Below are 19,745 nucleotides of genomic sequence, written 5' to 3'. Positions count from 1 at the left end.
CTTATTTCCATTGACAGCTTATTCTCATTCTTCAAAGAATGTGCGGAAGATGGTAGACAAAACCCACTACACGGATGGCTCCGAATTAACTTATCAGGAGAAAAATCATCTGATTGCATTTTGTACTGATATTGAGAATTACAATATCTACAATCAAACTCCTCAACATTATGGTCAATACGTGCCACTAGTGCACATGTTGAACTACGGTAACTACCATGGAGATACCCTGGTAAGATTTTTTTACTATTACGACATCCGTGCATCTTTTGCGTACTTCTAAAACTAGTACATCATTGCTAACTATGAAGTTATTACTATGTTTTTCAACAGAGAATCCCGATGGATTGCGTGCCTCATTTGATGTATCAAAATGGTAGCCTTGATGTTTTGAACATACATCCAGGTCATCCTACGAATCTGAACTGTCCATACCGGATTTCTAAAAGAAGTGGAGACATGCCAATCAAAAAATGGAAAAAATGTATGGACAGTCGTAAGGAAGTTCTTGGAAGCAAAAGGAAGCGAAGCGCAAGAATTGGAGACAGGATGATCTCCATTCTCCATAATGGAGAGTCAGGGTCTATATTGTTTTATGCTATTTTACCTTAAAAAGGGTATTTAGGTCCTACCTAATACTGATGATCATGTGCTAAGAACAATTAAGTAGGGTTGGTTCGATGACTATGAGGATAATGATCGTATGACTTGTTATTAATAACGAGTAGAAGTTGTATGATGATGATTAGTAGGACTTGTTATTATGATGATGCATGATGCGAGCACGAAGAGTTATTATATATCAGTGGGTGAAATGAACATGGATTGGATTGAAGTGAAGGCAACATGCATGTGGTGCATGTCGAAAGTAGTACAATCCAAACTTGATCAAGTTAGGATTAGTATTACTTTGGACATGAACCACATGTTGCCTTCACATCAATCTAAGCCATGTTTAGGCATAGCAGTAGCGTTGGTAAACCAAGCACGGAGATAAGAGAGGACAATTCTCTATGTTAGCTAGCTAACAAACTAAATTAACCCCCAGAACCCCTAAACCACCCCCTTTAAAAAAAAACTCAACTCCTGCCAGCTGCTGACACGTGGATGTCTTTTGGTCCCGGTTGGTGCCACCAACCGGGACCAAAGGCCCTCTTGCCTGGTCTTGCCGGAGCGGCCACGTGGAGGCCCATCTGTTCCAGTTCGTGTAAGAACCGGGACTAAAGGCCTAGGGCATTAGTAACTACCTTTTAGTCTTGGTTTCAGAACCAGGACAGATGGGCCTTACGAACCGGGACAAATGGCCCTTTTTCTACAAGTGGTGGTACGTACGTACAGGCGACCATGGCCGGCAGCAGCCGCGGAAGAGCGCCGGTCGACCACTCACCGCGGGCGCTGCCCACCGCTCTCAGCGCTACTAGGTCTGCACGTTCACCCTTGATTACCCCACCTTCTTTGTTGCTCGAGTCTTTGTCCAACTCCGTTTGGTACTTCTGATTTCATCTCAAGTTTATCTAGTTAATTATGATGGATTTTCCAAACTGAGATCCAGTACAAGGCTAGACGATGAACTCAACGTTGTTCAACTCTGATGTGGCTTGTCGTAGGCATTAAAAATCATGAAGCTTGATTATTTTCTCAATAAATCTAATTGGTCCTTCTTGTTTGCCTCACACAGCATTTCTGTATGAATTCTTTCTTCTGCTCTACTAACCTTAAATTTTTCACATTGAAAGAAAAGTCGCTGTTGCTGCTGGCAGGCCATCCGCTTCAGGCTCTCCCTCACCTCCTTTGCATGAACACCGTGATTGGACAGACCTCCTCGACGTCATGCTTCACCAAGTGATTGTTCTCCTGAGTTCATTCCATGACTTCCTCGCCTTCGCTGGCACCTGCAAATCTTGGCGCTCCACGGGCTCTTCTTTTCCATCTATATATACATCCACCTTTCCCCCGCCCCACCTCAAACCTGATGCCCGTTATGCTCGTCGACCGCGGCGCAGTGCCACGCGCATCCTTTTGTCGCAATGCAAATGGGAGCTTGTTGATCCTTCTAGGACAGCTTTGTCCCCTCGATGTTTGGCCCCGCGAAATGCTCAGCGGGTGTTAGGTTCCTCATACGGGTATCTTATATTCCCCATACCCGTACCCGCCCCGCAAAATGATCATGCGGGGATGAGCGGCAAAAAGTTCAGCGCGCTATTTAGGTTCCTCATACGGGTATGTTATATTCTTTGATCAGACACACTGCCTACTTGTCAATGCGTACACTGGCACTAAAACGAAATCTCCCAAACTCCAACGTGGCAACAAATTTGAGAACTACTATTATGGGATTCTTACGGCTCCACTCAATTCGTCCAACTCGTGTCTTCTCTCCTTTGTTCGAACACCTCTATGGTCCAGTGGAAGTCTGGAACACACTCATGGGTTGAGCAGCCAATTGCTTCTTGTGGTGCTTGCATCCTTCAGATCGTGTTCTTCAAAGGTCAGATGTTTGCCATCGGTTTTCTTCAGAGGATCCACATTATGCAATTTTTGCCTCAACTTGCCATGCATGAAGTAGCAGTTGTGAGGGGAGGGGACATGGTTACTGGCCACCATTTCAAGCCATGGTTGGTGGTATGTGGCGAGAGGCTTCTCCTGGTTGACCTATTGGTAGTCTCTGACGAACTATATGGCATCCAAGCGAAGTTTCGAGTCTTTCACCTTGACATGTCAACGGAACCAGCCAAGTGGGTGGAGATAGAGAAGTTGGAGAATTGGACACTCTTTATTACCTTTGATAGGAGGAACCCTACATTTTCTTGCATGAGCCCCGAGAGGTGGGGAGGAAAGAGCAACTGCATTTATGTTGCGAGACCTATTGAAGGTTTGGATGAACCTTGGACTGCGATCGAGCTTGGTCAACCAGTGCCGAGCAGAACCAGAGCCATTTCATCCAGTCTAATGAGACCGCCGGGGGATGATGGCCATTACAGTCAACTGGAGAACCTATGGGTGCTCCGGGGCTCTGTTTATGATTTTGGACAGTGAGCCATTATTGTTGAGAAATGATATTATCACACATATTATCACACACTTCATATAACGTGTATGCACCCGTCGTCCAACATTGCTTTGAGATTCCTGCTACATTTTGTTGTTTGGGCAAAGTTTGTCTTATTTCAGAGTATTACGTAATGTTTTATCAGCACTGCTATACACACGATGTCCTCTGGCCGATTTATGCACGATGTTATTAATCAAGCTGTTGGTGTTAGGAAGCAGCATCCACAACCTCATCCGATCCGATAATGCATCGTGCAGAAATCGGTCATGCACGTGGTGCACAAAGTAGTTTCGATGTTTTGATTAATTTCTTTCTTGTTTCAAAATGTATCATAATGCTTTGTTGTGTGCCGGCAAATCCACTTTGAAAAAAAGGTGGCACTTCCCATTACTGTTGCCAATCTTGGTGTTTCATGACCTGGCACCAATGGATTTGATACAATATTGTAATCTATGGTTTAAAAAACTCATCCTCGAATTTATGATACATCTTAAAGTTGGGCCAGTTTCTGCATCACAGTTGTTTTAGATTTGTCTAGATACGGATGCATCTAGCGTACTAAGCAGGAGGCAGTTACATGCAAGATGAACCAAGAGAACAGGTGAAACCTTACCAGGGTGGAGGGAGAGAGAGCCTGCCTTGGAGACAACGGCGATGCGGCGGGCGGTGCTTCTCATGAGTCCTTCTCCGGTGGTGTCGCCGCGGCGGTTTCCTCTTCCATGCTGCAAAATTAGACTGACTCTGAAGAGTCCGAGCATGTTCTGGACCCAACTATGATTCAGCAAAACTGCAATATGTCAAAGAAGATTTACGACAACAGCAGATGTATGCAGGCGAATCTGATGCTTTCTGGCAACAAAGTCAATTGGTGTGCAAGCAAAGCTGATTACTAAGTACATCTTTCTGTGCTTTACACTTCTCTTACAACAAAGTAAAATTTGGCAAGTGCTAATGCTACATGGCATCTCCTGTTTCTTATCCAACTTGCAAAAATCCATGCTCTGTGCTGCAAGGGGAAATTTTCGTCAGAGCTTGTAGTCTTGTAGAGCAGCAAGCCATAGTTGCACGCGATGATCACTCGCCATCTGAGTAGAATATGCTCGGATACACCCAGAGGGGTTGCAGATTGGGGCACCAGCTTCTATTGTATTCCATCATAGGACTGCCAGTTGGATCTTCCTCATCGCACACCCCATGCACAATAAAAGAGCGAAGGCCCGCATAGTACAGCGACTTGCTTCTTCCTCCCCAACGTTCTGGGCTCAAGCAAGAAAATGGCCGGCTCCTCACATCACCCCCAACAAATAGTGACCAATTGTCCAGCTGCTTTACCTCCACCCATTTTGCAGGTTTGGTTGACATGTCAAGGTGGTGTATTACAAATACTGTCCGGCCTGAAACATATGTGCTAAAACAGAAAACCATCATAAGCATGTCACCACAGACCACCAGCCAAGGTTTCTCATATGAGCTTGGGGTCAGGTCGCTGACAAACTCAGCTGTTATCTTCTGCAGACCAAGTTGGGGCGACAGCTGCAAAGTGTATATCTCATAGCAATCATCCATTGCGATGAACTGACCATTGAATTCCACAATTTGTTCTATCCATGCATGAGAAAGTTGGAGTTCAGACCAAAAGTCACTTCTGACCGGCCAGTCAAACAAAGATGTTGTAGTGCTGACAAGGAGGTGTGAGTTGGATGATCCAAGGGGAGCTGTCAGGGTGCCACTGAAGTAGATCTCCCTCTCAAATTCGCCGTTGAATGGGAGACGTGGAGGTGAAACCTTCGCACCGCTGAATACATCAACAACAAGACAATGTCCACCACGACAAAAAATTAGTTGACCATAGGAAGTGCCAGCAAAATGCATCTCCTGATAAATTTCTCGAGGAATCTGGCAGCGAAGGGGGACTATCTTGTTGGTCGGATCAATGACTTTGCATGTGTGCAGGTCTTGACGACCATTGTTAGAAGAAAGGTTGGCAGCTTGAACACTGGCATTCAGTTGGACGAGGAGAGGCGGGAATTTGGAGCAGAAGGTATATTTGGATGGGTATGAGCAGAATGCAGCACGCCAAGAGCGGCATGTTGCAGCAAAGGCAAGAATGTCACCGAAGGATCGTGACAAAGCAAGAACGGTGTGAAGTGGGTCATCTGGGAGGTCTGCCCAACAACGGAGCATGGACGGAGCAGGTTGTGTGGACACAGAGGCGGCACGCAGTTTGCTAGGGCTTTGCATTATGGCAAACTCTCTGCAAAACATAACAAGTTGAAGGGCAACGAATTAGAAAGACAAGGCAATGACGAAATGAAAACTGAAAACATAGATAGCCTGTTAGAAGTTAGAACCATGGATAAACATGTGTTGTTCTTTGGGTCTAATGTATGCCCTGTATCAAGACTTGTTATGCACATGTAAAAATATGTGTAATTTTAATGGTTGGTTTTGGGTGGATTCTTCCTTATATTATGGGATTCATTAGGAAAGCCCCCGATTTCATTAGGGAAAACTGTTGAAACTACAAAAGAGAAGCAAAAACAAAAACTTCCAAAAAAAGTGTAAAACACCAAGGGACCATGACTGACCATGGGGTAACGGTCCTTGCTCACAGAGAAAACATATCAGCATCCAACTCATCGGTAGGATTTCACGTTCAAGAATTGATACAATAACAAGAAAAAAAAACATTAATTTCCACTGAAAAAACATATCAGGAAACCATCACCTGAAAGGCTAAAACTCCGTCGCAAGACACCTATGCATCTTCAGACCATGAGATTATAAATGTGACAGTAATGCAAATATGCAACTGCCCGGTACACCGACATATTAATGTATTCTATCTTCCCACTCCATCTAAAGATCGTTCTGTGGTACGCGAAACACACTAATTTTTCCTCAAAACACCGGCCCAAATCAAATTCCGGTCTTCTATAAGTATCAATCAGAGTTTTTTTCTTGATTGGGTATGCGAGATACACAAATTTCTTCTTCTCTGAAAACCACTGTTACTAATCAGAGTTTTGGTACTAAACTGTACACACCTACTGTATATTTTGCCCCAAAATCTTGTGACCCTGGTAACGATAATCAGAGTTCTGTGCTAAGCGATAGGGCTGGATTTAGAGGCAGAAACCAAGATGAACTCAGAATTCAGGGGAAATGAAACTAGGGCTTAGGCCAGAGAGGGAGGCGGGAGGAGGGAGGGGAGAGAGCGCAGGCCTTACAGGGGGGAGGAGGTAGAGGTCGGCCATGACGGCGCTACGGCTGGCTGACGAACGCCGGCGTCTTCTCCGGCGGCAGGTGGTGGCTCCGGCAGACCTCGCCTTCCCTTACGCTTTCACACTGGTCTCTGCTTCTGGTGCTGCTGCTTCCAGAAGCTCTCGTGTCGTCTCCTCTAGCTTATCTGGGTGTGGGCTAACCCTGGGTCGTGCTTGGGCAGCCCATGCTAACGAGTTGAAGTCCTAGACGTTGGCCCACACTTAAAGTCTCCTTCATGTCTCAAAAAAAAAAACTTAAAAAACGAAGACTTAATGGTCTCCCTACATTCAAATTAATTCTAATTTATGTTTTTCCTAAATGTAACCTTTAAAGTTTGACCAAGTTTTATTTATCCGGGTTACTTTGATTCTAGTTTTCTTTTAGTGCTTCTCTCTTTTTCTCTTTTTTTTCTTTTTGTCCTTTTTTCTATTTTCTTTCTTTAAAAAAAATCTTTGTAACACATGAATATTTTTTATGAGGCACATGAACACTTGTAGTTTTTGATATTCTTTTGCATAAACTTTATCAAAATTTCCATTGTTTGACTTGAAACCAAATTTGTTTGCTTTTTTTTCAAGCACGGAGAGACTACAACACTGCTCTTAAAAAACAGAGCTTACACAAGTACTCCCTCCGTTCCAAAATAAGAGACTCAACTTTGTATTAATTTTAGTACAAAGTTCAGTCGCTTATTTTTGAGACGGAGGGAGTAGTATACTTGGAATTGGATTTTTTTTTCTTCGCACTTTATATTTGGTCTCCATGTAGCAATCATGGGACAGGCTATACATCAGTCGATTGAAAACCAATTTATGGTCAGTAAAATTTTTTTCCTGTTGCTCTATTGCATGTGAATTAATCTCACTAGTTTCACAAAAAAAAAAATTAATCTCGCTCGAGGTGATTGACATGGGGAATATATCCGGTGCACCCGCACTTGTGGTGCTACCGGTGCAGCTCCGGTGCACCAGATATTTTACCGATTGACGTGCCGATGGCTGCACTGTTTGCCGCCCCGGATTGAGGTGTCCAGGGCTGCACTGTTGCATGTGATTGATGTGTATCTCATGCAAGCATGGTCCATCACAAATTATGCATGTGATTGGTACCCCAGCGGCCCAGCCTACTCATCGTTGTTTATCCTACAACAGCCCGTTGATGAATAAAACAAAAATAAAGGAAAACAACAAATGAAAATTTTCAAGTGGAGAAAGAATTAGTTAATACACAAAATGATGAAAAACCATAGCACACAATTTACACAAAAACCGTGCTTTTGTACAATATGCAAGAATAAGCATATAGGAGTTGAATTTACGCAAAATCCCTAAGAAGAAATTGGTATTACCCTTTTAAGAAAAAATAAAATAAAATAAAACAAGTATTAAAAAAATTTGCACACAAGTTTTGAAAAAACAAACATATAATAGTGAAAGTTTCAGAAAACAATCTTTTCTAAGAAGTAAAGGGTTAGTGCCACTTGTACTACCATTAGAAAAGAAAATGAAATGAAATGAAAACTAAAAGTAAAACAAAATAAAAAATAAAGTTTTTCCAAGGAAGAATGAATTAGTGGAGTTTGTATTACCCTATCAAAAGAAAAAAAAACAAGATAATGAAGTTTTCTAAGAAGTAATGAACCTTTAAGAAGAACAAAAAACTTTCAAAACTTGCACACAACTTTACACTAAAATTGCACATTTCGGAATATGCAAGAATAAGCATATAATAGTGCACTTTTCACATTCTACGATAATATACGCACATATTATTAGTACCTGCATGTATACTTAAACACACAAAAATTAAAAAATATCTTCTAAGAAGGAATGAATTAGTGATATTAGTATTACCCACTATGAAGAAATAAAGTGAAAACAATAAAAATAACAAAATGTGCACATAATTTAAACAAAAATTATGCTTTTTTATAATATGAAAGCATAGACACGTAATAGTGAAATTTTGCAAAAGAAGATGTTACTAAGAAGTAATGAATTAGTGGTATTGGTATTACCCTTACAGAAGAAATAAATTATATAAAAAACTAAAAAAAATACTTATTTACATTCCATAAATATAAAATAAAAATAAAGAAATAATAAAGAAAGCAAAAAACAAAAGCAAAAAAAAGCATAAAAACAGAAACAACAAAGGGGAAGAGAGGAAGGCTATGTCTCACAGTAATGGGCTTTGGCCCATTAACAAACTGACTGACGGAAATATGAGGTCAGTCAAAAAAACAGCCCAAAACAACGCACAGACCATCCCAGAAAAAATAGATACACAAATCTTAAAGCAGAAATGAACAGCTCAAAAATCAACTGACCCAAAATTAATTTTCAGGCGACTTGCATATAACTAAACTGAGCAATTTTTGGGATTCCTAAAGCTGTAGGCGACTAGGAACAAAGCTTGAGGGATGAAAACTGCAGCTTTAATACTGCAACATAATTCTCGTTGGACTAATTTTTTTTGTACAAAAAACAAATTCTATCGTCCCAAGATCATTCGTGAGGAAAAACATTTTTTCTCCATCGGGAGCTCTGCCGACGCCATATGTTCATGTAGGCTATTCTCTGAACATAAGATGAAACTGAAGATACAGGACACAGGAGGAAGAGCTGTCAATCAACAACACAAGAGCGTACGCATCTGATGTTCTCAGGAGTATATTTGGTGCTCTTCACCTTCCTATATTACGACCAAGCAAAATCTGGTGCGAACTTGAATTTCATCCATTTAGCAATCAGAGAAAATATTCCCGATGAATATACTCCGCCCAAGCATCTGATTAGATACATATGTGCTCTCAGGAGTGCATTTTTCTACTACAAGTACGCGGCCATTTCGATGCACGCAATCTGAAACCAAAGCGTGCACCTGAAGAAGAATCCCTTTCTCATACACTGCCTAATGGGATCCCTTGATTAATTCACAAGGCCCCACTATTCCTCTTGAGGCAAAGCTACACCTGAAACTTGTGAGTTCCAGCAAATAGTTAAACAGCACACCTAATAACTGATAAAAGGAACACACACCTCTTTCTAAGGTCTAAGCACTTCCGTGCATGCTGAACTAAGCGGCTAGAAACCTACCTATTCCAGCACAAATAAGCAAAACGTGGTACTTTTCTTAATGCAAAACGTATTACATATTCGTCTATTGTAATGTAAAGATTAAACAGAAAACGGAATGGCAAACTAACTGAAAAATCTTGAGTAAAAGTCTCCCACAGTGTTCTGAAAACAGAAGGATGGAACTAACAGCAAAAATCTTTGGCCCTCCTTCCACCATGAAAATCACCCATCCAAAGCTGTAGACGTCTTTAATGTTTTTCAGAAGAAGATTGTAGAGCAGCAAGCCGTAGTTGCACACTGACGATCACTAGCCATCGGAACTGAACATGCTCGGATACACCCAGAAGGCCTGCACCTTCTTGTACCTCTTCCTCCCATAGAAAAGATTGGGGTCATTGGAAGGATCCCACACAGCCTCTGCATCGTCACCCAACCCATGTATGGTCAAAGGCTGAAAGTTATGGGCGTAGTATAGCCGGTTACTCCACCCTCCCCATTGTTCCGGGCTCGAGCAAGAAAACGACGGGCTCCTGAAATCACGCCCTACAAAGAGTGCCCAGTTGTCCAGCTTCTTCACCTCCACCCATTTTGCAGGTCTGGTCGACATATCAAGACGGTATGGTTTATATAGGACTGGTGCTTTAGATGACATCAAGCTCTCGTAATGGCCAACGATGAGAAGCATGTCACCACATACTACTAGCCATCGGCTTTGTGGGCATTTGGCCATGCCGTCGAAAAACCTGCTGGTTGTTATCTGCTCCAGACCAAGCTGGGGGGCCAACTTCAGAATGTGGATCCTCCAATGGCAATCCAGTGCGATGAACTGACCGGTGAATTCCACAATCTGATCTATGCGTGAATAGGGAAGGTTGAGTTGAGACCAAGAGTCACTTCCAATGGGCCAATCAAACAGGGAGTGATGGGTGCTGACAAGTAGATGGCAGTTTGGTGATGCAGGGCGCGCTGTCAGAGTGCCATAGTAGTAGAAGTCAAAGTCGCAACTCAATGGAAGAGATGGAGGTGAAAATTCGACACCAGTGAACACATCAACAATAAATAAATTCCCTTTGAGGCAGCAGATGAGATGCCCATAGGAAGAGCCAACAAACCACATGTTCTCAAAAGTCTTTCGAGGAATCTGGCAGCAATGGGATATGTTCTGCTTGGCTAGATCGATGAGCTTACAATTGCGTAGCTCATGGCGACCATTGCTAGAAGGGAGATGGCGAGATAGGTCAAGGAGATTGGGTTGGACAAGGAGAGGCGGGAGTACCGTGCATAAGGTTGATTTGGATGGGTATGACAAGAAAGCAACACGCCAAGAACGACATGTGCTAACGAACACAAATAGGTCGACATATGATCGCAACAGAGGAACGATGGAATGCAACAGGTCAACTGGAATGTCAGTCCAACCTTGGAGCCCCGACACACCAGAGGGAGTAGAAACAAAGGGGCCAGACAATTTGCTCGAGCTTTGCATCGTGGTAAACTCTCTACAAAACACAATATATGAAAGGTTAGAGATAATATGAGTTGATAAATAAATGACAGGCTAGAAACAAAACGAGTTGACTAAATGGGAATTGTAGGTAGCATGCTAGTAGAATGGATAAGCACATTTAAATATTCTTCATATCTTGTATATGACTCACACAGTAACATGTAAGAAAATTTTGCTAAACACTTGCACGGACAAAGAATTTGATTCAGTTGATTCTGCAGTGTTATATGAAGACAAGATGAACTGATTTCTACATGATAATGAGACTCATCAATATATAGAAGATGATAATAACAGTGCCGCAAGTTACTACCTTTTTTTCTGCTTGGTGCATAGACCGAACAGAACAACTGCCATTCTAGCCCTGTCGATAACCGACACGGGGATATGCTGAAATTCTTCTAGTGTAGTTGAACGACTTAGGCAGTTCTAAACTTCTAATCCCCCTGTCCACTTGCAGACTCGAGATAATTTCTGCACGGACGACTCAGACTATATCATGTATATGACTTACTTGTTACATGTAAAACATTGTTACACTTGGCATCTTACTAGTTACATGTACAAACATTGTTAAAACACTTGGACAGACGAGGAATTTGATTCTCGGCAGAGTTATATCAGGAAATAGAAAATGAACTTCCATTGCAAATGCTCCACTGAAGTTAAAACGTGTTCATGACAGTGAGACCATCTATCTGTATCTTAAGATGATGATACTAAAATGGTGCCACGAATATAGAACAGGTGCAGTCCTAGCTCTGTTGATGCCCAATACAGGTGGCGGTGCGGATACGCGGGCTAAAATTCTTACAGAGACTTAGGCAGTTGTAATCCTCTTGTCCAGTTTGCAAATCACCCAAACCAGTTTCTCCTCAGAACCACCAAATCTGGTGATTTATATAGGGTTCTGATACTTGGGAGGAAGAGGAACCACGACGCACCTACAGTACAGGCTACAGCGATAGGCACAGGAGAGATTGAAGAAAACTGGGGTTCCACTCATGAGATGAGGGAGAGAGGGAGAAGGGAGGGGGCGGAACAAACCAGACCTTGTAGAGCAGGATGGGATGCAGGCGGTCGGAGATGACAAGGCGGTGGAAGTCTGGTGCCGGCGGCGTCTTCTCCGGCGGTGTCGCCGCGCTATCTCTCTCTCCGACCTGGCCCGATATGGGCTTCTTTTTTTCTCTTTTTCCTTTTATTATCAGCCCCATATGGGATTCTTCTCGCCACTGAACTTTTTGTGTTCGGCCCGGCTGAAAAAACAGAGCATAGCAGAACAGCGGCCCCTGCTGACTCCTTTCCTAGTAAACGTGGTAACACCCATAAAAAATATCCTAAATGCTAAAAAGTGCATGGATGCTGGTTGTCACGTTCGAGCACACACCCTTGAGAACCGTCGGATCGCGTCCGCGCCTGCGCGGTCGAGGCCAGGTTTTTTCCTGTTGGGATGGACGTTTCGTGGCTTCACCAGGACAACTGTTCACCTGGCAGGGCCCACCACTACCCCCACGTCCTACCGTTGGCGCAGATTTCGAAACTGCTAGGCACCGCTATTCCACGGTTCTCTCCGCTCTCTATTCCCCAACCCAATCCTCTCCCTCCTCGTCGCCATTCTCGCAAGTTCGACCGCCCCCCTCCCCTCCCCCCCCCTGACGGTTGCCGGAGAGCGGAGGACGTGCGCGGTGGCGGTATGCGTTGTGGCTGTGTTTGAGCGGCAGAGCTGCGCGAGGGCGCGGTGGTGCGCACGAGCCCCGCAGAATAAGGCGGAACGGGGCCAATCTCGGCACCGAAGGGCAAAAGGGGCGCGCGGTGAAGGTCGCCGGCGGCGCTACGTGTTCGGCGGCCGAGTCGTTCTTCTGGAATCCCGAGGTAAGCACCAGATGGACCCATCACCACCGTTTTTTCTGCTCCCGCGGTATGGATCTAGGTACTCGATGTTGCGGGGGGATTGGGATTCATGCGAGCAGGGAGATGGATGTAATCACGCGTTTATAGATGGTAGTGGTTTGCTTCACGTTTCACGGCAGGGACGAATCGCGGTTCCTCGTGGTGGGGATTCATGCCGTGGGGATGTCCTGAGGATATTGGTGGTTGGTGGTGTGTTGTTAGATTTGTTTGGTCTGAGATGGGGATGGACAGGTATGGGGATTTGCTTGGCAGTTCATGTGTATGTTTTTGGGATTTTTTGTGGAGTTGCTTCGATATTGTGTAGGAGTTGCCTGATTGAAGCTGGATGAGTTGGTGAATTAGAGCTGTATTTTGTACTAGTCGTAGGGGGCGTCCACCGTGTTGCTTCGATATTGTGTGGGAGTAGCCTGATCAACGTTGATTGAGTTGCCGAAACTTAGAACTGTCTGATCAGTTTCAGGGTGTTCGCCGATTTTTTTTGCTTTGACATTGTGTGGGAGTTGCTTGATTGATTCTGGATGAGTTGCCGAAACGAAGAGCTGTCTGATCTACGAGTAGTAGGGCGTTTCGCTGAGTTGCTTCGATTTTTTTGTGAAGGAGTTGCCTTAGCAATGTCGGTGTTTGAAACAGAAATTGCCTGGACTTGTTTTTTTTCATAGTTGCTAGTACCATGTAGATTTTTGAGGTTATTTTTCTTAATAACTTGCCAGAAATCAGTATACAAGTTGCGCGTGACTACGAACCACAGTTGCCTTTCATCAGGAGTTGTGTGTGTTCGTTTCATGCATTGCTATAATGGTTCATCAGCAAGCTCTAGGAAATGCCTTTTTTTCATGTTTTGCTAGCAACCTATAGTGTTACAAGTAGTAAAGTTCTTTTTTTCTGTAACCTGAAAATATCGTACTATGTGTTTGCAGTGTCGAAAATGTCCGAGGCAAGGAACAAAAGTGATGGTCAGGATTTACAAGCAAACCCAGATGGTGTACGAGAAACAGAGGTAAGAGCTTGAGTGTGGCACGGGGTGGCGGTGGTGCTGTTGCCATGTTTGAGTTTTTTCTGCTTTTTTCAATGCGAAACAGATGAACTCATTTTCCCCCAATGCAGGCACACTCATCAGAGCAACAGAACCCAACAAAGATTGGCTACAAGCGTAGGCGCACTAAAGAAATAATTTGACGTGGGAAGCGCCCGTCAGACATAGCTAGCAACGCCAGTGCACAAGATGATGATTTAGAAGGCAAGGATGTCACACAAGAGGAGGAATCGAAGCCAAAACGCTAGAGAACAGGCGGAAATGAGGTATTTACGCATCATGATTTGTCATTTCCAGACTACATTTTTAAGGCTGTATGATTTATGTGTTCTTTTCGAAGTTGAGTGATGATTGTGCCAATTTTGAGTAATGAGTGTATGTTTTTTTGGACTAGCTGTTTAATCATCGTGTGTAAGCAAGGCCACTAGCACTATTGAGCATGTTGAAGTTATAAGAAAAAATTATACTCTTCTGGATGGGACGAAACAATTTTGATACTTGCTAATTTTTGTCACACAGAGATTAGACTTAGCCCATATTTCTTGCTTGTAGGGTCGTAGGAATAGGGCATCACCAGCAAGGTTGTTCAAGCAAAGATCTAGTGCAATGTCAGAAGGATGAGGTAATTCGAATAGAGTTTGGAGGTCTGTTGCATATTGCAACATGTAGCATGCCAGGAGACTTGAGTCAGTGGGTTATGAAGCATTACGACCCTGAAATTTCCCAACTTGTCATCCCAGAGAGGGGCAAGATTCCAGTAGATGCAGCAAGTGTTCACAGGATATGGGGTCTGCCAAACAGGGGGAGGAAGGTTTGCTATGAGAATAGAGCAGATTACACATCCAAAATGTACACAATCTTCAAGATCAATACCAAAGGCTCACCAACACAAACATCTTGGTGCAAAATGATTAAGGAAATGGATGGTGCAGCAGATAACAATTTCTTGCGTGCTTGGTTGGCGGTCGCCTTCTCCTGTTTCCTTGCTCCTACCACAAGTTTGAACATATCCCCACGGTGTTTTCCTGCTGTGATGCATGTGGATGCGATAACAAAGACCAATGTATGCCAGTTTGTAGTTGATCAATTAAAATTGGCATTCGCGGGAGCAGGTGATAAAAACGCAGTCTGCTATTGCGTCATGCATTTACACTAGTAGAAAACCGGCCTTTTGTCCCGGTTCATAAGGGCCTTTAGTCCCGGTTCCCGAACCGGGACTAAAGGGTCGTTACTAATACCCTCACCCTTTAGTCCCGGTTCAAACCAGAACCGGGACAGATGGGCCTCCACGTGGCCTGTGCGCCGAGCCCAGGCAGGAGGGCCTTTGGTCCCGGTTGGTGGCACCAACCGGGACCAATAGACCTCCACGCGTCAGCATTTCTGTGGCTGGGGTTTTTGGTTTTTTTTAAAGGGGGGGGGTTGGGGGTTTTGGGGGGTTAATTTAGGTATTTCATATATTGTGTTAGATAGCTAATTAATAGAGAGAAGTGTCTTCTCTTATGTCCGTGCTTGGTCGACGCTACGTACTATACATACGTATAGAGAGGACTAGGCACGCTAACTAGGTAGTAAGCAAACGAAGGAAACAGAAGATCGTCATGAACATATATGCATACAGAGAGAAGTGATATCGACCACCTCTCCTTCTCCGAGAGATTGGTCGAACAACAAGTTCTCGTATATCTATCGTCCGACACTACCGGCTACATATATACAATAATTATCTTTTACAAATATAATCTCCTACATTATGGACGCATGGTCCACATAGTATTCTCCGTCTTCAGCGATCACGTGGTCAAGAAAGAATGCCGCCAATTCCTCTTGAATTGCTCGCATGCGATCTGGTTCTAGGAGTTCATCCTGCTGCCGAAACATCTAATTTGAAGAAGGGGTCAATACATATATATATGAATGAATGAAACTCAACACAAATGATGGTAATAAAAAAAAATTGTGAATATTATTTCTTACGCACTTCATATTGTTTGTCAGAGTAGCCCCGCTCACAGGTCGTGTGGCGGATGGACTCGCAAACGTAGTATCCACAGAAATCATTCCCTTGCTCCTGCCACAACCACTTTACAAGAAATAGAGGTCAATCAAACAGATAAGCAAGAATGCCAAATGGTATTGATGAAACTAGTGCTTGAATCAATAGCTAGGAGACGCGCGGAACATGGTACTATAGTACTTACTTTCGGGTATCTAAATTGCAGCTACTTCGGCAGTCCCGAGGATTTTGTGGTGAATTTTCTCCAAACCCTGCCAGACAAAAGAAAACAATTACTTGATATCAGGAAATGAACAAATTTGCTGATATGGTGGATAATGATCGATTTAACTTACTTCTCGAGGATTGCAGTCATGTCCGCATACTCCTGGGGATCTTTTCGTCTCGAGTCCAAGACAGTTACTACTCCCTGCTCAAGCCTAATCTCCAGGAGAATATAGTGGAAACTGCACACGCATGCATAACTCATCAATTACATTACTATAACCTGGACTAATATATAAGGGAAACCGAATATGCACAAGACAGCACTCACTTGAAGTTGTAAGGAAAGAGTATTATATCTTTGTGTTCATTTATTTGGAATGATCGTAGCAAGCTGGCCTCGGTTTGTGCGGCATGATGTTTAACCTGAACTGCATCTATGAGATTTGTGTTAACGAACCCAATATCACCGATTTGTCTTTTCTTCAATTCGGCGATCTTCAATCTGCATAATATAGTGAGGATAATTATAAATACATGCAATGAAAGAGCTGAGCTATATAGAGAGACTTAATGACAGAAGTAGTAGTACTTATAGACAGTAGCAGGTGACCGTTGCTTTATCGAGGGCCAATTGATTGAAAAACTGTAGGATAGGAAGTACGTCTAGAGGGGGGGTGATTAGACTACTTGACCAAATAAAAACTTAACCTTTTCCCAATTTTAGTTCTTGGCAGATTTTAGCAACTTTAGAACAAGTCAAGCAATCATCACACAATTCAAGCAAGCATGCAAAGAGTATATAGGCAGCGGAAAGTAAAGCATGCAACTTGCAAGAATGTAAAGGGAAGGGTTTGGAGAATTCAAACGCAATTGGAGACACGGATGTTTTTCCCGTGGTTCGGATAGGTGGTGCTATCCTACATCCATGTTGATGGAGACCTCAACCCACGAAGGGTAACGGTTGCGCGAGTCCACGGAGGGCTCCACCCACGAAGGGTCCACGAAGAAGCAACCTTGTCTATCCCACCATGGCCATCACCCACGAAGGACTTGCCTCACTAGCGGTAGATCTTCACGAAGTAGGCGATCTCCTTGCCCTTACAAACTCCTTGGTTCAAGTCCACAATCTTGTCGGAGGCTCCCAAGTGACACCTAGCCAATCTAGGAGACACCACTTTCCAAGAAGTAACAAATGGTGTGTTGATGATGAACTCCTTGCTCTTGTGCTTCAAATGATAGTCTCCCCAACACTCAACTCTCTCTCACAGGATTTGAATTTGGTGGAAAGAAGATTTGAGTGGAAAGCAACTTGGGGAAGGCTAGAGATCAAGATTCATGTGGTCGGAATGGAATATCTTGGCCTCAACACAAGGGTAGGAAGTTCTCTCTCAGAACATATGAGTTGGAAGTGTAGATGTGTTCTGATGGCTCTCTCCACGAATGAAGAGGAGGTGGAGGGGTATATATAGCCTCCACACAAAATCCAACCGTTACACACAATTTACCAATCTCGGTGGGACCGAATCAACAAACTCGGTCGGACCGAAATAGTAAACCTAGTGACCGTTAGAGATTTTCGGTGGGACTGACATGCAACTCGGTAGGACCGATATGGTTAGGGTTTGGGCATAACGTAATCTCGGTGAGACCGATTACACAAACTCGGTGAGACCGATTTGGTAATTAGCTAACCAGAGAGTTGGTCAGGTAAACTCGGTGGGACCGATTTGCTCTTTCGGTGAGACCGAAAAGTTACAAAAGGGAAACAGAGAGTTTACATTGCAATCTCGGTGGGACCGATCTGCTCTTTCGGTGTGACTGAAAAGTTACGAAAAGGAAACAGAGAGATTGCAATCCCATCTCGGTGAGACCGAGATCCCTATCGGTAGAACCAATTTGCTAGGGTTTGGCAGTGGCTTATGACATGTGAAACTCGGTGGCGCCGGATAGAAAGAATCGGTAGGACCGAGTTTGGTTTAGGGTTTAGGTCATATGAGGATATGGGAAAGTAGCTGAGGATTTTGGAGCATATCATTAAGCACATGAAGCAAAAGGCTCATTATGCAACACCTCATCCCTCCTTGATAGTATTGGCTTTTCCTATGGACTCAATGTGATCTTGGATCACTAAAATGTAAAATGAAGAGTCTTGAGCTTTTGAGCTTGAGCCAATCCTTTGTCCTTAGCATTTTGAGGGTTCCACTTTCACCATCCATGCCATGCCAATCATTGAGCTTTCCTGAAATAATTGTCTTGGAATAGCATTAGCTCAATGAGCTATATGTTGTTATGAATTACCAAAACCACCTAGGGATAGTTGCACTTTCAATCTCCCCCCTTTTGGTAATTGATGACAACATATAGATCAAAGTTTCGACAAATGATAATAAGAATGAATTATATCGTCGCTTTGAGAAGTATGTGATAAGTAAGAGCTCCCCCTAAATTTGTGCATATTTAAAATTTGCTTTGGACTGCAAATGCACAAAGAGTTAGAATTATGGGTTACTCTTCCATGTCACATACATCTTGGTGGAGCGCTCAAAATGATAATAATGAAATACATGCACTCATCACCAAGGAAAAGTGAATGATCACATAAGATAGATAAGATATATCAAGCATGCATAAGTGTAGCTTATGATCAAACACATGATCATCAATGTCTCACAAGCATATCAAAGTATCTCAACCAAAAGCAAACAATGTTTGAAAAACCACCAAATAAAGCAAGAGAGAAAAAAAACAACACTCTCTCTCTCGAAGCCTATGATCTATACATTTTTCTCCCCCTTTGGCAACAAGTTACCAAAAAGTTCCTAGAAAATGCATAGTGCTAAATCGACACTCAGGCTTGATCTTCTGGTGGTGGTGGAGTCTGGATCACTCCAAGGACGAAGGCTTCCGTAGACGTGGTTGGAGCTGGAGCTGAAGTAGATGCTGGAGCTGGTTGGGCTGGTGCTGTGGCTGGAGCTGAGGCGGTGGCTCTTGTGTCAGGAACTGGCACTGCACTGGACCTCTGAGCTCGTGGCACTCTAGCAAATGCATCAGTGGTAGTCTTCCCTTTCCTCTCCTGCATGTCATCTTGAAGCTGCTCCACTGCAGACTGAATCTCTGTCACTTTGACATCCAAGTCATAGAACTTTTGTTCTACGATCCTCTCTAAGCTCTCCTAATTCTGATTGAGGGTGGCCAGTCCTTTCTCTATCCTCAGGGTGGATGCAATCATGTAACTGAGCTGCTCTTGCTTGGTTTTCAAGAAGTATTCAGATGCCTCCTCTTGAGTTGGCATCTTTGCAGCTTTCTCCTTCCTTGCCTTCTCCTTCTGTGCTTGTGCATGGGCTGAAGATGGTTCATCCTTGTTCATCACAACTTCATTATCTTCAAAATCAGGATGAATAGGCAGATGTTCCTTATCCAAAAGATATATGCCTGTGCCCATCTTGGAGTTGATCAGCTCCTGGATCTGAGGGGCATATCCACAGCTCCTCTTCTAGTCTGCTGCAGTCCTCTTAATCGTTTCTATCATAAGGCTCATGACTTTGAATTTCTGTGGCACATCAAAGATATGAAGCAAGTTGATTGCATGACCTCTGATCATCTTGTGATCACCTGACTTGGGCAACAAGGTGTGCCTCAGTATCCAGTTTATGGTAGGCAGCCCTGACAGAAGATAG

At 43.5% G+C, this 19,745-nt stretch overlaps 2 protein-coding genes and 1 pseudogene across 2 annotated transcripts; 1 reads left to right on the top strand and 2 right to left on the bottom strand.

Annotated features, from left to right (window-relative positions):
- Window positions 1–1,344: 1,344 nt before the first annotated feature.
- On the top strand, window positions 1,345–3,036 carry LOC147957206 (uncharacterized; annotated as a pseudogene).
- An 854-nt stretch (window positions 3,037–3,890) lies between these two features.
- On the bottom strand, window positions 3,891–6,503 carry LOC147957205 (putative F-box protein At5g55150). Its single transcript, XM_087534789.1, has 2 exons — window positions 6,283–6,503; window positions 3,891–5,306 (listed from the first exon to the last, which is right to left on the bottom strand). Exon 2 carries the CDS (start codon window positions 5,291–5,293, stop codon window positions 4,127–4,129), a length of 1,167 nt encoding a protein of 388 aa, XP_087390915.1. The 5' UTR covers window positions 5,294–5,306; window positions 6,283–6,503; the 3' UTR covers window positions 3,891–4,126.
- A 3,200-nt stretch (window positions 6,504–9,703) lies between these two features.
- On the bottom strand, window positions 9,704–10,885 carry LOC147957204 (putative F-box protein At3g25750). The gene has a single exon (XM_087534790.1). The coding sequence runs from the start codon at window positions 10,880–10,882 to the stop codon at window positions 9,704–9,706; it is 1,179 nt and encodes a 392-aa protein (XP_087390916.1). The 5' UTR covers window positions 10,883–10,885.
- Between the last annotated feature and the right edge of the window lie 8,860 nt (window positions 10,886–19,745).

The sequence above is a fragment of the Triticum urartu genome, chromosome 7A, assembly GCF_056163025.1.
Source record: "Triticum urartu cultivar PI428250 chromosome 7A, HENAU_Tu73, whole genome shotgun sequence".
Classification (NCBI taxonomy): Eukaryota; Viridiplantae; Streptophyta; class Magnoliopsida; order Poales; family Poaceae; genus Triticum; species Triticum urartu.
The sequence above is the reverse complement of the archived record's forward strand: the minus strand, read 5'-3'. Positions and strand labels throughout refer to the sequence as shown.